Raw genomic sequence first — 17,397 nt, forward strand, 5'->3', positions numbered from 1 at the left:
CCACCCACTGTCTAGGTCCACAGGTGCCCGCTCCACGGAGGCGATGGCCCCCCTCAGCTGTTTGAGCTGTGCCTCTCCCAGCCTCGCTCCATCCCAGGTCTCCGACAAGCTCTGCGAGATTCCCTTCAGGACAGAAAAGACCCAGAAAGGCGGCTCTCTGGCCTAATCGCTCTCTGAAGCCTGTCCCCATCCTCCCCTCTCAAATCCCCGTCACCCTCCAAATGCACTGACGGCCCCTCCGCCACAGCACAGAAAGGGAGCCTTAGTCAAATGTTCCCCCTGTCATCTGTCCTGTGGCCCACGGAAGGGCACAGTAACCCCTCGCCTGGCCCCGTGGTGGGCACCAGAAGAACCCAGACCAAGGTGACTGAGCAGAAGGAGGGGAGTCCGGCCAGTGGGAAAACGTCCCCAGCATCTCGATGGAGTCCAAGGCCCTGGACCGAGAGCAAGGACGGATGGGGGGAAAAAACGGAGTGCTGTCACACCCGCTTCGTTCCAGCTGGCTCCGGCCCCTTGGAACCCATGCAGACTCTCGATCCCGTCTTCAACCGCTGCACTGGGCAACAGACATTCTGTAGCAAGAATGCCGCAGGGCAGGGGTTCTCCACACCTTAAACCATAGGGTAAGGAGAGGGCCGAGGCAAGCTCTCGCTGCCTACCACAAACCAGCGCTCGGGGAATTTTCTTTATTTGTAGGATCGGGGCCTTCATGTGGCCGAGCGGCCGGCAGTCTGGGGGCAGGCAGGGGGCCACGGCTGCCCCACTACCCTTCTCCCACACCCACTCAGAACTTCTTGTTCTTGCTCAGCCTGTTGTGTCGCCAGATGTTTTCTTTTCTCAGGCGCCTCCAGTAGTATTTGGTTTCTGGATCCAGCTCCTCCAGCTTCTTGGGGGAACCAAGGTCCATCTGGAACAGCCTGGAGATGGAAACGCAGCGGTGTGGGTCATGCGAGGGGGCCGACACATCGGGAACCCCGGCTCCCGCAGGTCTCTGTCACGGGGGAAGTTGGCCCACAGGGCCTCTTCCTAGCAGACAAAGCTCATCTTAATGTCTGCTGTTATAAATCACTTATCTAGATTCATGCCCAGCTTCCCCTCTAGACCGTAAGCTCCTTGTGGGCGGGGAACGGGTCTACTGACTCCGTCGCACTAGCTCAAGCGCTTAATACAGTGCTCTGTACACAGTAAGCGCTCAATAAATACTACTGATGATGTTCCTTCCCCATCAATTCCTCTGCCCACAGTCCCTACCAAGATTGTTGGTTCCTGGCGGGCAGGGCTCAAGCCTATCGGCTCTGTTGGATTGGACTTCCTCAAGTACTTAGTACAGTGGTCCCTCTAGACTGTAAGCTCACTGTGGGTAGGGAATGTCACTGTTCACTCTTGCATGGTGCTCTCCCAAGCGCTTAGTACAGTGCTCTGCACACAGTAAGCACTTAACAAACACGACTGGATGAATGAAAAGTGCTCAAATGATTAGCTGAGCTCTTGTAAAAATTCCTAGCAACCCCCTTGTCCTACACTCTACTTCTCTCCAACCCAATGATTATGCCAACTGCTTTGGGCAGTTCACATCTGATGGCTTCCATCTGACCAAAGGCCCTAAGCGTGGCCTAGGGGAAAGAGCATGGGATTGAAAGTAAAGGTTTTTTTTTTTTTTATCCCAGCTCTGCCACTGGCTTGCCGTGTGACCTCGGGCAAGTTACTTCATCTGTCAGGGCCTCTGTTTCCTCATCTGCAAATCTGCAGCTGGGGGATAAGATCCCTGCTCTCCCTATCAGTCAATCAATGGTACTTATCGAATGTTTACTGCCAGCGGAGTACCGCACTACGTGCTTGGGAGAGTACAACATAGCAAGAGTTGGTAGACACGTTCTCTGCCCACAACGAGCTTACGGTCTAGAGGTGGGTACAGACAATATATAAATATATTATGGATATTACCTTTTTAGATTTTTAGTCTTATGTGGGATAGAAACTCCTAAGCACTTAATACCATAATTAATTACCATTATCTCCTCCTCCTCCTCTTTTTCCTTCCCAGCTGTCTGAGGGTCTCCCACCTGCTCTCTTACCTACTCCCTCTACCTGTGCTACTGACCCCACCCCCTCTTAAAAACATTTACTTCCACTCTCTGCCCCTCTCTTACCTCTGTCTTAAGTCTCTCACCCTTCCCTGTCTCCTTCCCCTCTGCTCTGAAATACACTTGGCCCCTTGCTCTTCTCCCTTTACGTAGGTGATTCACAAATCTACCTTGCTAGCCCTGACCTCTCCCCCACAATCCAATCCCGCATCTCCTCTCTCAAGGATCTCTCCACTTACCTGGCCTCCTCTAGACCCTCCTCTAGATGCAGCATGGCTAAGCGGAAAGAGCCCAGGCTTGGGAGTCAGAGGTCGTGGGTTCTAATCCCCACTCCGCCACTTAGCTGTGTGATAACTTCTCTGTGCCTCAGTTACCTCATCTGTAAAATGGGGATTAAGTCTGTGAGCCCCACGTGGGACAACCTCATTACCTTGTATCGACCCCAATGCTTAGAAGAGTGCTTGGCACAAAGTAAGCGCTTAACAAATTCCATCAGTATTATTACTTAGACCGCGAGCTCCTTGTGGACAGGGATTGTGTCTACCAACTCTATCGTACTGCGTCCTCCCAGGCGTTTAGTAAAGTGATCCTCACATGGTAAGCGCTCGATAAGTATCGATTAACTGATGGCCCACTGGCACCTCAAGCTCAACAGGCCCCAAACTCAACCTCTCACCTTCCCTTTTACTAATCCATCCTTCCTCCGTTTCCTCATCTTCCTCATGACAATCTGGCAACTCTGCCTCCTCCCTGACATTTTGCTCTCACAATCAGTCTCCTGTTAAAACCAACTGATTGTTCCTCAATACACTTTGTGGATCCTCTTCTGCTCCACCAATAGTCACCCCTTTGAGGAAAGCACTCGTCGCATCACAACTGGACTGCCGCATCAGCCTCCTCCCTAGTCTCCCTGCCTCCGGCCGCTCCAGTTTGAGTTGCCTTCCGGAAACATCACTCACACACCTTTCCCCTCCTCAAAATCCTCTGGTAGTTGTCCAATTGCTGCCACATCATGCAAAGACTCCTATCCATTGGCTTTGCAGCTCTCCACCTTACCTAGTGACTGTACCCACAGCTCATATTCTTCGTTCCCACCCACCCCCTTTAATGGTATTTGTTAAGTGCTTACTATGTGCCACACACTGTTCTATGCCCTGGGATAAATAGAGACTAAACAGATTGGACATAGTCCCTGTCCCACATGGGGCTCATAGTTTTAGTCCCCATTTTTCACCTTAGGTAACTGAGGCCCAGAGAAGCTAAGTGACTTGCCTAAGGTCACACAGCAGACAAGTGGCAGAGCCTGGATTGGAACCCAGGTCCTTCTGACTCCCAGGCCCAAGCCCTGTCCACTAGGCTACAATGCTCCTCCCGAGCCCACCACCTGACGGCACCCCACTCTCATCTCAACCTCCTCTGACACTCTGCTCGCGCTCTCCCCAGGATCTGGAACTCACTCTCCCTACCAAACTCAACAGACCTCAACCCCCTTGCTCTTCCAAAGCCCTCCTCAAATCCCACCTCCTCTGACAAGCCTTCCCTGGCTAATTAGTACCCCAGACCCTATCGACCCTTCAGCCATCTCTCGTACTTATGCCCATCCTCAGCGCTTGGGTCTATCTGTATCGTCAGTTGAACTTTCAACTTGATTTATTCTGATTCCACCACTTGTGAATATTTCTATATCTGTCTCAGAATGTGTTCTCTGCACCTAGCAGGCACTCAAAATACTATTACCACAGTAAACAATTTTTGTCAGTTTCTCCCATTAGACCGGAAATCGGAGGGCATGGAACACGTATCTTGCTACCGATGAACTCTCCCAAATGTTTACATGGAGTACTCCGTAAGCGGGAGGGAATTAATCAGTGTCCTGGATTGACCGAGTGACATCTAGGGAAGGCTGGGTGTCAAGCCCAAGGATGCACCCGACTACTTACCACGCAGGGTACTCAGAATCTGGCTTGAGAGCTACTTCTGGGCCCTGCTTGAAGATATTGACTCCCATGGCATGTGTGGTAAGCAGGGCTGGGTCCTTGCACACCGGCGGGTCTCTGAGCCTCTCCAGGACCATGCCTTTACTTTTTCCTACCTTCACCACTGTAATGAAACACACCATACACGGCTCAGTTCTGCTGCATGAGCTCTCACCCTCCCGCATCCCTGAAGCAAAGTGGAGGACCATCCTCTCATCACAAGTTCTATTTCCCTGCCAGTTTCTTGCTGCCTCCTCTCCTCAAGGAATGAATGAGTGGGGGTGTAGAGATACATCCCAAACCTGACACAAGTAAGTGGCCAGTGGAACACCCTGGCACATACCAGGGAACTTTCTCCTTTCAGCAAAATCCACTCCTCAGGCAAACTGCTAAAAATAAGATAGCCAAGACGACGAATCTGTTAGGGGCAAACTCTTCACAGGCACAGCAAGGGCTCTCTCTAGCTCTTTTGTCAGGGGTCATAGGGCGGGGGGGGGGGGGGGGGGGCGTGGTCCACAGCATGGCTCAGTGGAAAGAGCACAGGCTTGGGAGTCAGAGGTCAAGGGTTCTAATCCCAGCTCCGCTGCTTGTCAGCTGTGTGACTTTGGGCAAGTCACTTAACTTCTCTGGGCCTCAGTTACCTCATCTGTAAAATGGGGATTAAGACTGTGAGCCCCATGTGGGACAACCTGATCACCTTGTATCCCCCCACTGCTTCGAACAGTGCTTTACACATAGTAAGCACTTAAATACCACTAATATTATTAGGCCAGCTGGGGTAGGAAAGAGGGAATCAGAAGGGGCAGAGAGGGCTGCAACGTTAGCTGGGAAGCAGTGTGGCCTTATGGAAAGAGCAGGGGCCTGGAAGTCCGAGGACCTGGGTTCTAATCCGGTCCTCCATCTGCCGGCTGAGTGACCCTCAGCAAATCACATAGCTTCTCTGGGTCTCGGTCTCCTCACCTGTAAAATGGGGCTTCATTATCCCCCTCCCTCTCTCCTTAGACTGTGAGCCCCGTGGTGATGACGGTATTTGTTAGGTGCTTACTATGTGCCAAGCACTGTTCTAAGCGCTGCGGTAGATACGAGGTAATCAGGTTGTCCCACGTGGGGCTCACAGTCTTCACCCCCATTTTCCAAATGGGGTAACTGAGGTCCAGACAAGTGAAGTAGCTTGCCCAAGGTCACAGAGCAGACAAGTGGCGGAGCCGGGACCCACGACCTCGGACTCCCAAGCCCGGGCTCCTCCCCCGAGCCACGCTGCTTCCCCGTGTGGGCCAGGGATTGTGTCCGATGATGCGGCATCTCCCCCAGCGCTTAGCACACCTTAGTAAACGCTTCACTTGAGCCCGGGAAACTCGGTGCCCCCAAGGTCACTGATCCTTTGCGGGACCCCGAGCCGCAATCCCCGCTCACCCGGTTTCTTGGCATAGCCCCGGACCAGGCCCCTGCCGACGGCAGCGGACCCCGGCAACGCGGCCATCTGGCTGCCGCCCCACTTTCTGGCAGTCTCGAAAAGACACCGCATCGCCATCGCCCCCTCCTCGTCGCCGCGGCGCGTGCCAGACTTCTACTTCCGGCGCCCAGGGCGGGGCGGCAGAGAAAGGGATGCGGGGAATTCTGGGAAATGTAGTCCGCCGCTGGGCCCCTTCGCGCCCCGCGCCTTAACCGGCTGAGAAATGTTGAGAAATCCAGTGCAGGCTCTGCCACTTGTCTGCTGTATGACCTTAATAATAATAATAATAATAATGTTGGTATTTGTTAAGCGCTTACTCTGTGCAGAGCACTGTTCTAAGCGCTGGGGTAGATACAGGGTCATCAGGTTGTCCCACGTGAGGCTCACAGTCTTTTACAGATGAGGTATGAGGCACAGAGAAGTGAAGTGACTTGCCCACAGTCACACAGTTGACAAGTGGCAGAGTTGGGATTTGAACCCATGACCTCTGACTCCCAAGCCCGGGCTCTTTCCACTGAACCACACTGCTTCTCTAGGCAAGTCACTTAACTTCTCTGGGCTTCAGTTACTTAAGATGAAAAATGGGGATTAAAACTCTCTCCTTCACCCTACTTTTGCCTCTTCTTTTCTAAGTGTTCCTATTATCTGTGATTTATTTCTTGATTTTCAGTGTCATCGCCGCCCCCACCTAGATCGGGAACCCCCGGTGGGGCCTTTTCCGAATCGGTTTATTTGGTATAGTGGACAGAGCATGGGCCCAGGAGTCAGAAGGTCATGGGTTCTAATCTCGGCTCTGCTACTCGTCGGCTGTGCGACCACGGGCAAGTCGTGCCTTAGTGACCTCTCCTGTAAAATGTGGATCGAGGCTGGGAGCCCCATGTGGGGCAGGGACTGTGTCCAACCCCATTGGCTTGTATCCACCCCAGCGCTTCGCACGGTGCCTGGCACATAGTAAGTGCTTAGCGTATGCCACCATCATTGTATTCATCCCAGTGCTCGCTACAGGGTTCACCACAGAGTACGCACTCAATAATAATAATGATGGCATTTAAGCGCTTACTATGTGCAAAGCACTGTTCTAAGTGCTGGGGCAGAAACAAGGTGATCAGGTTGTCCCACCTGGGGCTCACAGTTTTAATCCCCATTTTACAGATGAGGTAACTGAGGCCCAGAGAAGTTAAGTGACGCCCAAAGTCACACAGCTGACAAGCGGCACAGCTGGGATTATAAGCCTTAACCTCTGACTCCCAAGCCCGGGCTCTTTCCACTGAGCCACATTGCTTCTCAATGCCAGTGCGGCTGGGGGAGGGAGCAAAAGAGCACTTTTGAAAGCTCAGATTTTATCACTATGGTTTACTCACAACACAGCCTCGGCTAGGCAAGTCTTATAATGAACTTTCCAAAAGTGAAGAGGCTGCCATCTGGCTCTTAAATAATAAAAGGTAATATTATGGTGGATTGAGTTAATTATCTATTTATGCACTGCATCTGTCCGGTGTGATTTATGTGTCTCCCTGCCTGCAGACAGGGCTGCTAGGTCAGTTGACTGCCCTAGATTCCTCCTAGCACTAGCTTTCTGTAATTGCCATCGTAACAATAATCGCAATAATTGAGGTATTTAAACCCACACTGCTTCTCTGTGCCTCCGTTTATATTTAAACCCTTTCCAGCCACGCACAGGGTCCTAGGTGAACTTCACCATCAGTGGGGTCAAGGACAATTATCCATCTATCTCTCTCTCTATAATATATATTAAGCACTTACTACGTACAAGTTTCACTAGGATATATCAATCACTGGTATTTATTGAACGCTGACTACGTGCAGAGCGCTGTACTAAGCGCTTGGGAACGTACAACAGAAGTAGCAGACGCATTCCCTGCTCATAATGAGATTACAGTCTAGATATAATAACAATTGCGTTCTGTGTTAAGCGCTTACTGTGTGCCAGGCACTGTACTAAGCGCTGGATACAACAGATCAGACAGTCCCTGTTCCGCTTGGGGCTCACGGTCTAAATGGGAGAGAGAACAGATATTTGATCCCCGTTTTTCAGAAGAGGAAACGGCGGCACAGAGTGTAATGGCCTAGTGAAAAGAGCCTGGGACCCGGAGTCGGGAGACCTGGGTTCTAATCCCACATTCCCACTTGCCGGCCGGGTGACCTTGGGGAAGCAGCGTGGAGCAGTGGAAAGAGCCTGGGCTTTGGAGTCAGAGCTCATGAGTTTGAATCCCAGCTCTGCCACCTGTCAGCTGTGTGACTGTGGGCAAGTCACTTAACTTCTCTGGGCCTCAGTTACCTCATCTGTAAAATGAGGATGAAGACTGTGAGCCCCATGTGGGACAACCTGATTCCCCTGTGTCTACCCCAGCGCTTAGAACAGTGCTCTGCACATAGTAAGCGCTTAACAAATACCAACATTATTACTTGAGTGAGTCATTTAACTTCTCTTTCCCTCAGTTTCCTCTTCTGTAAAACGGGGCTCAAAACCCTGCTCCCCCTCCGCGGGGGCCGGGAACTGTGTCTGATCTATTGCAGCAGACGAGGCACAGGGCTCAGCACACAGAAAGCACTCGACAAATACCACAGCCTTTATTATCATCATTACTGTTATTACTTTTACCCAAGCTCACACCAACGCAGGCACGCGTCAGAGTGGGAATTAGAACTCCGGCCTCTCAGTCCTAAAACACTGTACACACACCCGGCTTTTACTTTGCCTTTTTTCCCGTTTGTTGTTTTTTTTTTTAAAAAAAACAACCCCTGAAGTCACTCTAACCTGAAATCCCTCCTGCCCCAACGCAGGCTCTCTTCTTCATCTCCTCAGTGGCGGGGGAAGCCCAGCCCACCTGCCTTTTCATAATAATGATAATAATAATGTTGGTATTTGTTAAGCGCTTACTATGGGCAGAGCACTGTTCTAAGCGCTGGGGTAGACACAGGGGAATCAGGTTGTCCCACGTGGGGCTCACAGTCTTAATCCCCATTTTACAGATGAGGTAACTGAGGCACAGAGGAAGTGAAATGACTTGCCCACAGTCACACAGCTGACAAGTGACAGAGCTGGGATTCGAACTCATGACCTCTGACTCCAAAGCCCGTGCTCTTTCCACTGAGCCACGCTGCTTTTCACCCCTCCTTTATAGACTTGAAAAATGGAGATCTACATTTCTCCGTCCACCCCCCCCGTCCTTGGATGGCGTTACTATCCGGAACTCCCGCGAAGCATCGTTTTTCCTCTCTGTTATTCCCCCGAATCTCTCAATTCCCCGGGGCCGCCTGTCCCGCCGTTCCCTCTCGCTCTACGCGAGGTTCTCGGGGCCGTGGCCTCAAGCCAGCGGCGGCTACTCCTCAGAGACTCCCTTTCCCAGCACACCCCGCGGCGCGCATGCCCAGTTCGGGAAAGAGCCGAAGGCGAGGGGAGGGGGTGGGCGGGTGAAGATGGCAGGGGAGGCAAGTGTATGTCCGACTCTGGAACGAGGGAGCCCGGCGGAGCCGCCTCAGGAACAGCTGCGCTGAGTCGCCCTGCCCTGGTTTCCCTCCCCCGTGAACCTTCATAATTCACATCTGCCGTTGCTCGCCCGGCGCTGAGGCCGAAGCTCAAACAGCGAAACTTAGGTCCCTGGAAGTAAGTGCCTTGAAGTCCCTGCCAGGAGTGTTTGCCTGTGAGGAAGAGAGGCTGGGAGGAGAGGGGGGCGGATGATTTGAGCCTGTCCAGCCTCGGGGCCAATTAAGGCCCAAGCACAGTGTTCTGGGGCTCTAGCGGCGCCCAGCCGCCGACGATGGGAGGAGGCGGGGAAAGACTTGAAAGGTGAGTTGAGGTCGCCCTTAAAAGACTGGCCCGCAGCCCATGGCTCTTAAAAGCCAGGCCTGGTGAGGAGCCGACCGCAAGCTTGAGTCTTGGCTCATTGGAGGGGGATCCGCAGTTGATCTAGTGCCGTCCATGGTGATCTGGGGGGGCGGGGTGGACTGTCTGGCCCCTCTTCTTCTCGCGGGGGTGGAGGGACAGATTGTGAGATTAAAACCCAGGTGTCTTGGCCCCCGTCTACTGCCGAAATTCAGAGGCCGGCAATGGGGTAACTGACCCCCTCCCTCCCCCTGCCCCCCCTTTTCTTCCCTCTTGCTAGTGCAGACCCAGAAATCGTGACCCGTGGACGTCTCGGCACGAGCAACATGGACATCCGGACAGCCCCAGCCCCGCCACCTGGCCTGCCGCCCGAGGCCCCTGCCATGGACCTGGAGAAGGCTGAGACCCCCTGCCCCTCCTCGCCCTCCCTCCTCGCTCCTCTTGACTCTCCTTCACGGGGGAATGACGTGGGTTCAGACCCGGCCCCTTCCTGGAGTCTGACAGACCCCGAAGGCCCTCTGACCCCCAGCCCTAAAGAGGTTGAGAGGACGGAGGCCCAGGACCCAGCGCACCGCCTCGTGAGAGGCCTGAGCAAAATGGAGCTGGACGAGGAGCTGCGGGGAGGGTCACCTGAAGAGAAAGAGATCCAGGGCCTAATGAGCCAGCTCCAGGCCCTGAGGCCTGATTTGGTCGATGCCCCGCCCCGGGAGGGTCTCCCTTGCCCCCTTCACATTGCCATGGGCCGAGGGCTGGCTACCCCACCTCCCTCTGAGACCCCAGGGGGCCATGGGCTCCTGTCGGTTGAAGCCGGGAGGGAAGATCTGCTGAGTCTCCTCTGCTGTGAAGGGTCCACGCCCACAGGGGATTCCAGCCCCCCAGCCCAGCTCTCTGACATGGTCAGCCTCTCAGACCCTGTCCCCCGCCTCCTTCAGCCCCCGGCTGGCCCCGAGGGCCCAGAAGCAGGGGGCGGCGACCTCCAGAAATGGTCTAAAGGGGAGGACAGCCCCAGCAGCTCCCCAGAGCCCTGGCTGGGGCCGAACCCACTCGCCCAACCTGAGGAGCTGCCTGGTGCCGCCGCCCAGGTAGGTGTCCGGGTTCTGGGTCCTTCTGGCGCCCTAGAGAGCTAAGTCAGCGCCCCTGCCAGTGGGGCCCCTGACACTCCCGTGTTGTCCCTCCAGGCACCTGAGACCTTGACATCTTTCCCAGCCTTCAGGGAAGGTACGGCCCTGCCTAGGGGTGATCCCTGCTCTGGGGGAGGAGGGTGGAAGGAGAGACCACCGTGGATCCGACGAGGTTGGGACTGACCCGAGGGGGTCTGGTTTCCAGTGCTCGGTGCCAAGCCGGGGGATAGGGAGATGACGGGTTCCAGGCTGTGAGGTCCTGGACTTCTACAGGTGGCACCGGAGGAGGGGAACCGAGATTTTGGGGGATCCTACCGCTGACTTGCCCTCCATCTTCCCCCATCCCTTCCAGTGCCCGGGCCCTGCGATCCAGAGGATCTGCTGGATGGAGTCATCTTTGGTGCCAAGTATATGGGCTCCACCCAGCTTGTGTCAGAAAGAAATCCACCCACTAGTGCCCGCATGGCCCAGGCCCAGGAAGCTGTGGACCGGATCAAGGTAAGGGGCAGGACATCTCAAGCTCAGCTTTGTTGACCTCTGGGGCAAAGGTCTCAAGGATCAGAGTGCAACTGAGCTGAACTGCGGGGGGGGGGGGGGGGGGGGGGGGGGAGGGGTGTGTGTGTGCGTCTGTCCCCGCCCAGGGTAGGGGTGTTTTGTCTTGCTCCGAGAGCCCCACTGAAACAGAGTCCCAGTTCAGCAGCAGTCTCTGGAGGAGGGGTGGGGCTGCATGATTTGGTCTCCAAGCCACAGGAGGAAGTGGCCTGAATGGTTCTGGAGAAGGTGAGGGCAGCATGGAGCTAGCCAGCGAGTTCAGAACCAGTTCAGGGAAGCCAGGATGCCTCAGGCCTTTAGTGAGAGACCAGGCCCTTGGTGAGCAGCCCCTTACCCTGGGGATATGGTGAGTTGGGGCTTCTGGGTTCTTCCTAAAGTGTGGCTGCTCACATCTGCCAACCCTCTGCCTGCAGGCCCCCGAGGGGGAGTCTCAGCCTATGACAGAAGTGGACCTCTTTATCTCTACCCAGAGGGTCAAGGTTCTTACAGCCGACTCTCAGGTACGTCGAGGGTCAGGGCCAACAAGGCGGCTTGGACTACATGATTCCCGGGGGCCCTTCCAGCGCGACTTCCTGCCTTGGGGAGTTTGGAAGAGATACCGGGCCTGACTTGGAGAAGCAAACTATGGGCATGGCATCAGTGTGTTCAGCGCAGACATGGGAATAAGTAGACATGTGCCACATTCAGACAACTGTCCATTGGTTTCTTTGACTTGGACTTGGCCAGGCTGTAGAGTTACTCTGGGCCCTGAAGTCGAACCTTCCGCCCCCATTTAAAGCCAAACTCGCTTCCCAGAGTTCCCACCCCTTCTCAGGATATAGCCCCAGTCTTCAGCAAGGGGCTATGCCCAAGTGCCCAAGTGGCCTTGTCGGTGGTTCTCACACTAGTAAATTCTCTAATGCGGGATGACATTCTTGAAACCCTTCCCCCACCCCCCCACCCACACGCCCAATTAAGGAAGACTCACACATCTTGACTGACAGTGGTTGTGAAATTTCCTCCCAACATCATGTGGCATCAATCGATCGATGGTATATGAGTGCTTACTGTTTGCGGAGCACTGTCTTAGCTAGACAGGTGTGCCTTGGTGGAAGAACATTCCCTAATCCTCCCCCCTGCCCCAAAACGCAGAGTGAAAATACAGGTTACGGGAGAACTGCCTATCCCCCGGAAAGTGGGAGAAGCTGTTCAGCTGCTGCTCAGTTCTGAAAATCGTAAGCTCCTTGTGAACAGGGATTGTGTCTACCAACTCCATTGTATTGGACTCTCCCAAGTACTTAGTCCAGTGCTTCGCACCCAGTAAATACCATGGATTGATTTTTTTTTTTTTTTGAACCCAACCTTTCATCTTGGCGGTTTAGCCAGCTCTTCAGATCCTGCTTTTCTTGTCTATGGTGTGAATAAACGATTTCCTCTCGGTCTGGACTGAAACAGCTCCCCCGTTGCAATGGAAAACTGGGTTCGCTTTACACAGAGACTGCTGCTGAGGAGGCAGAATCTGTATAAAGTGATGAACACCCGGTGACCACCCGAATAAAGACGTAGGCACCCTGTACCCAACTACGTGTGTGTGCACACAAGGGAGATGGAGTGGATGTTGAAGAAGGGTCAGTGGTCCCGGCTCTGTTGTTTTCTATTCCTCCAACAGGAGGCTATGATGGACCACCCGCTGCAGACCATTTCCTACATTGCGGATATTGGAAACATCGTCGTCTTGATGGCCCGGAGGTGCCTGGCTCAGCGGTCTGGCCCCAGAGATAAGCGGCTCTATAAGATGATTTGTCATGTCTTTCACTCGGCTGATGTGAGTCTGGGCGGAGGAGGAGGAGAGGCTTCAGGGGGGCTCCTGGAGCCGGAAGGAGGGGAGAGATGGAACGGAAGGAACCATTTGTCCTCAGTCTTGTCTCAGAACTGCTGAGCACTTGGGAAGCTCCGGATGGGTAACCAGGGAAGGTTGTGGATATCCTGGGGGGTGGGGGATTGTCCATCCTGGGCCAGAAGGGGAGTGTCCTTCCTTCCCCTCGGCAGGCTCAGCTCATCGCTCAGGCAATTGGTCAAGCCTTCAGTGTGGCGTACCAGCACTTCCTGCAGGCCAGCGGCATTGACCCGTGCCAGCTGAGTGCCCAACAGTACCAGGAAGCGCTTGGAGACGGGGATCTGCACAATGGTGATCTGGCCCACTTCTCCAACCAAGAGAACTGCAAGGATGTGAGTGATGGCTGATGGAGGGAGGAGAGGTGGCCTGGAGATTTTCTCTGGCCCAACCCCCCCTCCTGCTGGTGTGATTATGAGGTCTCTTCATTGTCCCCTCCCCACCTAAGGAAAGCAGGCAGGTTCAGCCCCAGGAGCTATTCAGTCCGGGATCTGCACCCAGGCAGGCCATAATGGACTTGCCTCGGGCACTGGAGTAGATGCAGGGCCCCACTGGTCCCAAAACAGAGCCAGAACATCAATCCCATTTATGTCTTCCTCTGGACTTTCCAGGAGTGACACAATCATTTTCATTCTCTTTCCGTCTCTCTCCCCGTCTCTCTCCCCGTCTCTCTCCCCGTCTCTCTCCCTTTCCCACCTCCTCCTTTCTTGCCCAGGTGACAATCCAGAAGCAGAAGGGAGAGATCCTAGGTGTGGCAGTAGTGGAGTCAGGCTGGGGCTCCCTGCTGCCCACAGTGGTCATTGCCAACTTGCTGCACGGGGGCCCTGCCGAGCGCTCTGGGGAGCTGAGCATTGGGGACCGGCTCACGGCCGTCAATGGGACCAGCTTGGTGGGGCTGCCCCTGGCTGCCTGCCAGAATATCATCCGGGTGAGGCCTGAGGGGAGGAACGGGTCGTAAGATGGTGTGGGAATTCCCCTCTCAGACGGAAGACAAATGGGACCGGGGGGGTTGTGGGAAGCCAGAGCTTTGGGGGCTTCTATCCATTCCCAGCCCAGACCCCGGCCCCGTACTTGCTCAGACCTCACCTCGCTCAGCTTCACGAAGCCGTGCCCCTGGCCTTCCTCCAGTCACTCCTGTAGGCCTTCCCTGTCGGAGTTCTCCAACTGTCCCTGTGATGCCGTCGCCTCAGCACTCGTGTTTGTTCGCTAATGACTCGATAGTAATAAAAATAATTGGGACATTTAAGCGCTCACTATGTGCTGAGCACCATCTTGAGCTCTGAGGTAGAGAAGAAACAATCACGTCCGACACGGTCCCTGTCCCACATGGAGCTGACGGTCTAGGAGGGAGAACAAGTAGGGAATCCATTGTACAGATGAGGAAACTGAGGCCTAGGGAAGCAAAGCGACTTGCCCAAGGTTGCCCAGCAGATAAGTGGCAGAGCTGGGATCAGAACCCAGGTCTTCTGACGCCTGGGCCCCGGGCTCTTTCCACTAGGCCCCACGGCTTCCCGACTTCATCGGTTTCGGTCTCTGTCCATTTGTCTCTCTCCCACCTGATAAACCGGAAGCAGCTTGTGGCCAGGGGTTGCACCTCGTCCTACTTTTTGTTCGTTCTCTAAGTACCTGATACAGCTGGCAGACTTCATCAGTGCTGGTGGTAACTGCTACTGTTCTTCCCGCCTGGGCTACAGGAGCTGAAGCATCAGGTGGAGGTGAAGCTGAATATTGTACACTGTCCCCCCGTCACCACTGCCATCATCCGCCGGCCTGATGCCAAGGACCAGCTGGGCTTCTGTGTGGAGAATGGGATTGTGAGTGCCAGGGATGGGAGAGGCTGAGGAAGGGCACGACAGCATGCTTCACACCCACTGAGGCTGTGGCTGAGTTATGGAGAAACTGAGGCAAAGGAGCAGGGGAGCTACCCAGGACCCTCTTCCTGGCTCTGGGGAAGACTCCAAAAGTTTGAAAGGCGCTGGGGGCCCTAGGTGAGCAGCTGTTCTCCCCGCACCCCTCCCCTTTTCCCTTTCCCCCCCACCCCACCCCCAGATCTGTAGCCTAATGCGTGGGGGCATCGCCGAGCGCGGGGGCATCCGCGTGGGGCACCGCATCATCGAGATCAACGGGCAGAGTGTCGTGGCCATGCCTCACGAGAAGATCATCCAGTTGCTCACACAGGCGGTCAGCGAGGTGAGTGGGGTTTGGCGTGGGGGTTAGACTCCCCACAGGGGAGGCCAGCAAACCCAGAGCAGTTGTTGAGTTTTGAAAGTGGTGACCGCATAGCAGTCGACCTGGCCCAGTGTGAAGCCACGGTCACGGAGCTGACGGTGCCCTTTGCCAATAACCTAGGCCCCCTCGCCCCGAATCAGTGACTTGACCGATGACTGGGAGCTGAAGTCATTGTCCTAGAGGGGGTAGGTAGGCAGGCCACCTGTTGTCAGCGATCTCCCCCGCCCCTGTCCACATCCCCAAAACTCACTAAATTCAACTACAGCAATGGTAACTACGACATATTGGATTAAATGCATCTTCTTGTTTCCCTGTAGGTCCATATAAAGACGATGCCAGCCTCCACTTACCGCCTTCTCACAGGGCAGGAGCAGCCCCTGTATCTCTGAGGAGAAGGCTGGAAACATGGGCTGGGCCTGGGGCCCCTTGACTCTGAATTTTTCTCTGGGTGGTGGGGGAGAAAAAGACCCGTGGAGTGGGGCCGACCGCTTCTACCCATCTCCTCCCTCTGTCACCTCAGCCTTTCTGGCTTGGACCAGGACTGCAGGGCTGGAGTGGCGCTAACTGGAGCTAACTGGGGAGTTTGTCCAGCCTCCAGTCCACTGACTTAACCTCATGAGTCTCTACAGCAGAGATCTAGACAAACAGGACCTGCTGCTTCTCAAACATCACTCCTTTCTGCTGGGGTCCCTGGCCTTCCCTCTCCCTCCAAGGTTTTGGAATCCTGCCTTCCTCTGGGGTTACTACTGTTGGTGAGTGCCAGTGTCTTGGAGAAGTCCGGTCCTCTACCAAGCAGAGGCCACACCGCCTTTCTGCCAACCGAGCTTGCCATCTTCAGGGGTAGGGCCCTAGGCATCCATCCATCCTATCCCCTATAAAGAGGGGCCAAGTGGTCCCTCTAGTAGAGGAGCTGCCTCTTTCCAAGACCAGTGGCAAGTCCCAGGAGGAAAACTGAGCTGCCCCCCTCCTCAACTTGCATGTGCCTTTTTCTGCCCTTAGTGAAAACTGCTTCTCTGCCCTGGAGCAGACAGGGGCATGTGACTAATTGTTTTTATGTCAGTAAATAACCGTTTAAAAATAAAGTGGTTCTGGAAGAGCTGTGCCTGACGACATCTGTGGGCTGGGGCGGCAGCAGAAGGAAAAGGAAGGGAAAGGATGGGACACGAGCCCTGGCTCGTCTCATAATTCTAGCGCAGGACAGCGTGAGTGGATGGTCTGCGCTTGTTGCAGTTGACCTTGCTAGATGAGATGAAGTTCAAGGGGAACGCTATTCCTGACTTGTGTTATCAAGGTTGCTGGTACCAAAATCGGGCAGGGTGGCTGAGTATGCTCTCATTTCCCGTTGAGTGGGTGACGTGTGAAGCTCCAGTTCAGGGGTGTGGGGGTGGGGTTGAGATGATCGTGCTTTCCGTGTTCCTTTTTGATTGTCTCTGGGGTTTGGGGGGTGGGTGAGCTGGCCGTGAGCCCCGTTATGCAATCTGCTGGAAACCTTGGGAAAGGAAAGAGTAGAACTGTAAGGAACAGGTCAAAGGATGTTTACGTGTCTTGGACTCCCTCCTAAATATGGTAATAACTCCCCCCACAAGCCAGCTGTTGGCCCCGAGTCTAAGACTTCAGCTCCTGTGGATGAGTCTAAAACTTCAGCCCCTGAGCAGCTCAAGAAGGTTAAAGGGATGGGTAGGTTCTATTGCTGCAGATGTGCCAGTTGAAAGCAGAGAGGAGGCTTTAAAGACCTTCTACTCCATTCAATGGACCAAAAATCCAGGTGCAGAGTCAGCCTGATGGGCAGAGCCCCCCGAAATCATGATAAAGTTCTACAGAGGTGGAAGGAGGGTTAGCACCTGCTGACTTGGAATTCTCTCCTACTACAGGAAAAGTTTATTTTAGTTGAAGGAGAGATTCCAGCGTGGTTAGATAATGACACGTCAACCTGAACCAGAACTGAGGCTGGCTCAGGTAATAAGCACTTCAATACCACAACTTATTATGGGCCAAGCACTGTCCTAAGTGCTGGGCCTGATACAAGACAATTAGGTTGGACTCAATCCCTGTCCCAGCTGGGGCTCTAACTTCTGCCTTGGGTCCAGGCTTGGCATTTCCTACCCGCTGTATTACAGGCTAGTCCAAACCTCCCTTCCTGGTGATCTTCTTAGCTTTATCAGGCTCAGAACAGCAGCGGGCCTGGTCCCCAACTTTGGCATAGGAATGGGGAGACACTCTCCCTCTAGGGTCTGATCCTTTCATTTTCCCATCAAGAACACA

The 17,397-nt window shown here is 54.4% G+C and overlaps 2 protein-coding genes across 3 annotated transcripts; one reads left to right on the forward strand and one right to left on the reverse strand.

Moving 5' to 3' along the window:
* Positions 1-671: 671 nt before the first annotated feature.
* On the reverse strand, positions 672-5,653 carry MRPL54 (mitochondrial ribosomal protein L54). Its single transcript, XM_029052481.2, has 3 exons — positions 5,474-5,653; positions 4,025-4,184; positions 672-917 (listed from the first exon to the last, which is right to left on the reverse strand). Exons 1-3 carry the CDS (start codon positions 5,589-5,591, stop codon positions 785-787), a joined length of 411 nt encoding a protein of 136 aa, XP_028908314.1. The 5' UTR covers positions 5,592-5,653; the 3' UTR covers positions 672-784.
* A 3,287-nt stretch (positions 5,654-8,940) lies between these two features.
* On the forward strand, positions 8,941-16,231 carry APBA3 (amyloid beta precursor protein binding family A member 3). 2 transcript variants are annotated; one of them, XM_007669101.2, is made up of 11 exons: positions 8,941-9,141; positions 9,641-10,442; positions 10,539-10,578; positions 10,834-10,979; positions 11,447-11,533; positions 12,682-12,837; positions 13,062-13,241; positions 13,622-13,834; positions 14,601-14,720; positions 14,956-15,096; positions 15,453-16,231. In XM_007669101.2, exons 2-11 carry the CDS (start codon positions 9,687-9,689, stop codon positions 15,522-15,524), a joined length of 1,911 nt encoding a protein of 636 aa, XP_007667291.1. In that variant the 5' UTR covers positions 8,941-9,141; positions 9,641-9,686; the 3' UTR covers positions 15,525-16,231. The 2 variants fall into 2 exon arrangements, with proteins under 2 accessions (XP_007667291.1, XP_028909057.1); XM_029053224.1 differs by having other exon boundaries at positions 9,646-10,442.
* Positions 16,232-17,397: the final 1,166 nt, after the last annotated feature.

The sequence above is a fragment of the Ornithorhynchus anatinus genome, chromosome X2, assembly GCF_004115215.2.
Source record: "Ornithorhynchus anatinus isolate Pmale09 chromosome X2, mOrnAna1.pri.v4, whole genome shotgun sequence".
NCBI classification, from domain to species: Eukaryota; Metazoa; Chordata; class Mammalia; order Monotremata; family Ornithorhynchidae; genus Ornithorhynchus; species Ornithorhynchus anatinus.

Coding starts and splice junctions, on each gene's coding strand:
- MRPL54 (XM_029052481.2), bottom strand. CDS start 5,591: ATGGCGATGCGGTGTCTTTTCGAGACTGCCAGAAAGTGGGGCGGCAGC. Junction 4,185..5,473: donor GGGCTATGCCAAGAAACCGG/GTGAGCGGGGAT, acceptor GTTTCATTACAG/TGGTGAAGGTAGGAAAAAGT. Junction 918..4,024: donor GATTCTGAGTACCCTGCGTG/GTAAGTAGTCGG, acceptor TTCCATCTCCAG/GCTGTTCCAGATGGACCTTG.
- APBA3 (XM_007669101.2), top strand. CDS start 9,687: ATGGACATCCGGACAGCCCCAGCCCCGCCACCTGGCCTGCCGCCCGAG. Junction 10,443..10,538: donor TGCCTGGTGCCGCCGCCCAG/GTAGGTGTCCGG, acceptor TTGTCCCTCCAG/GCACCTGAGACCTTGACATC. Junction 10,980..11,446: donor AAGCTGTGGACCGGATCAAG/GTAAGGGGCAGG, acceptor CTCTGCCTGCAG/GCCCCCGAGGGGGAGTCTCA.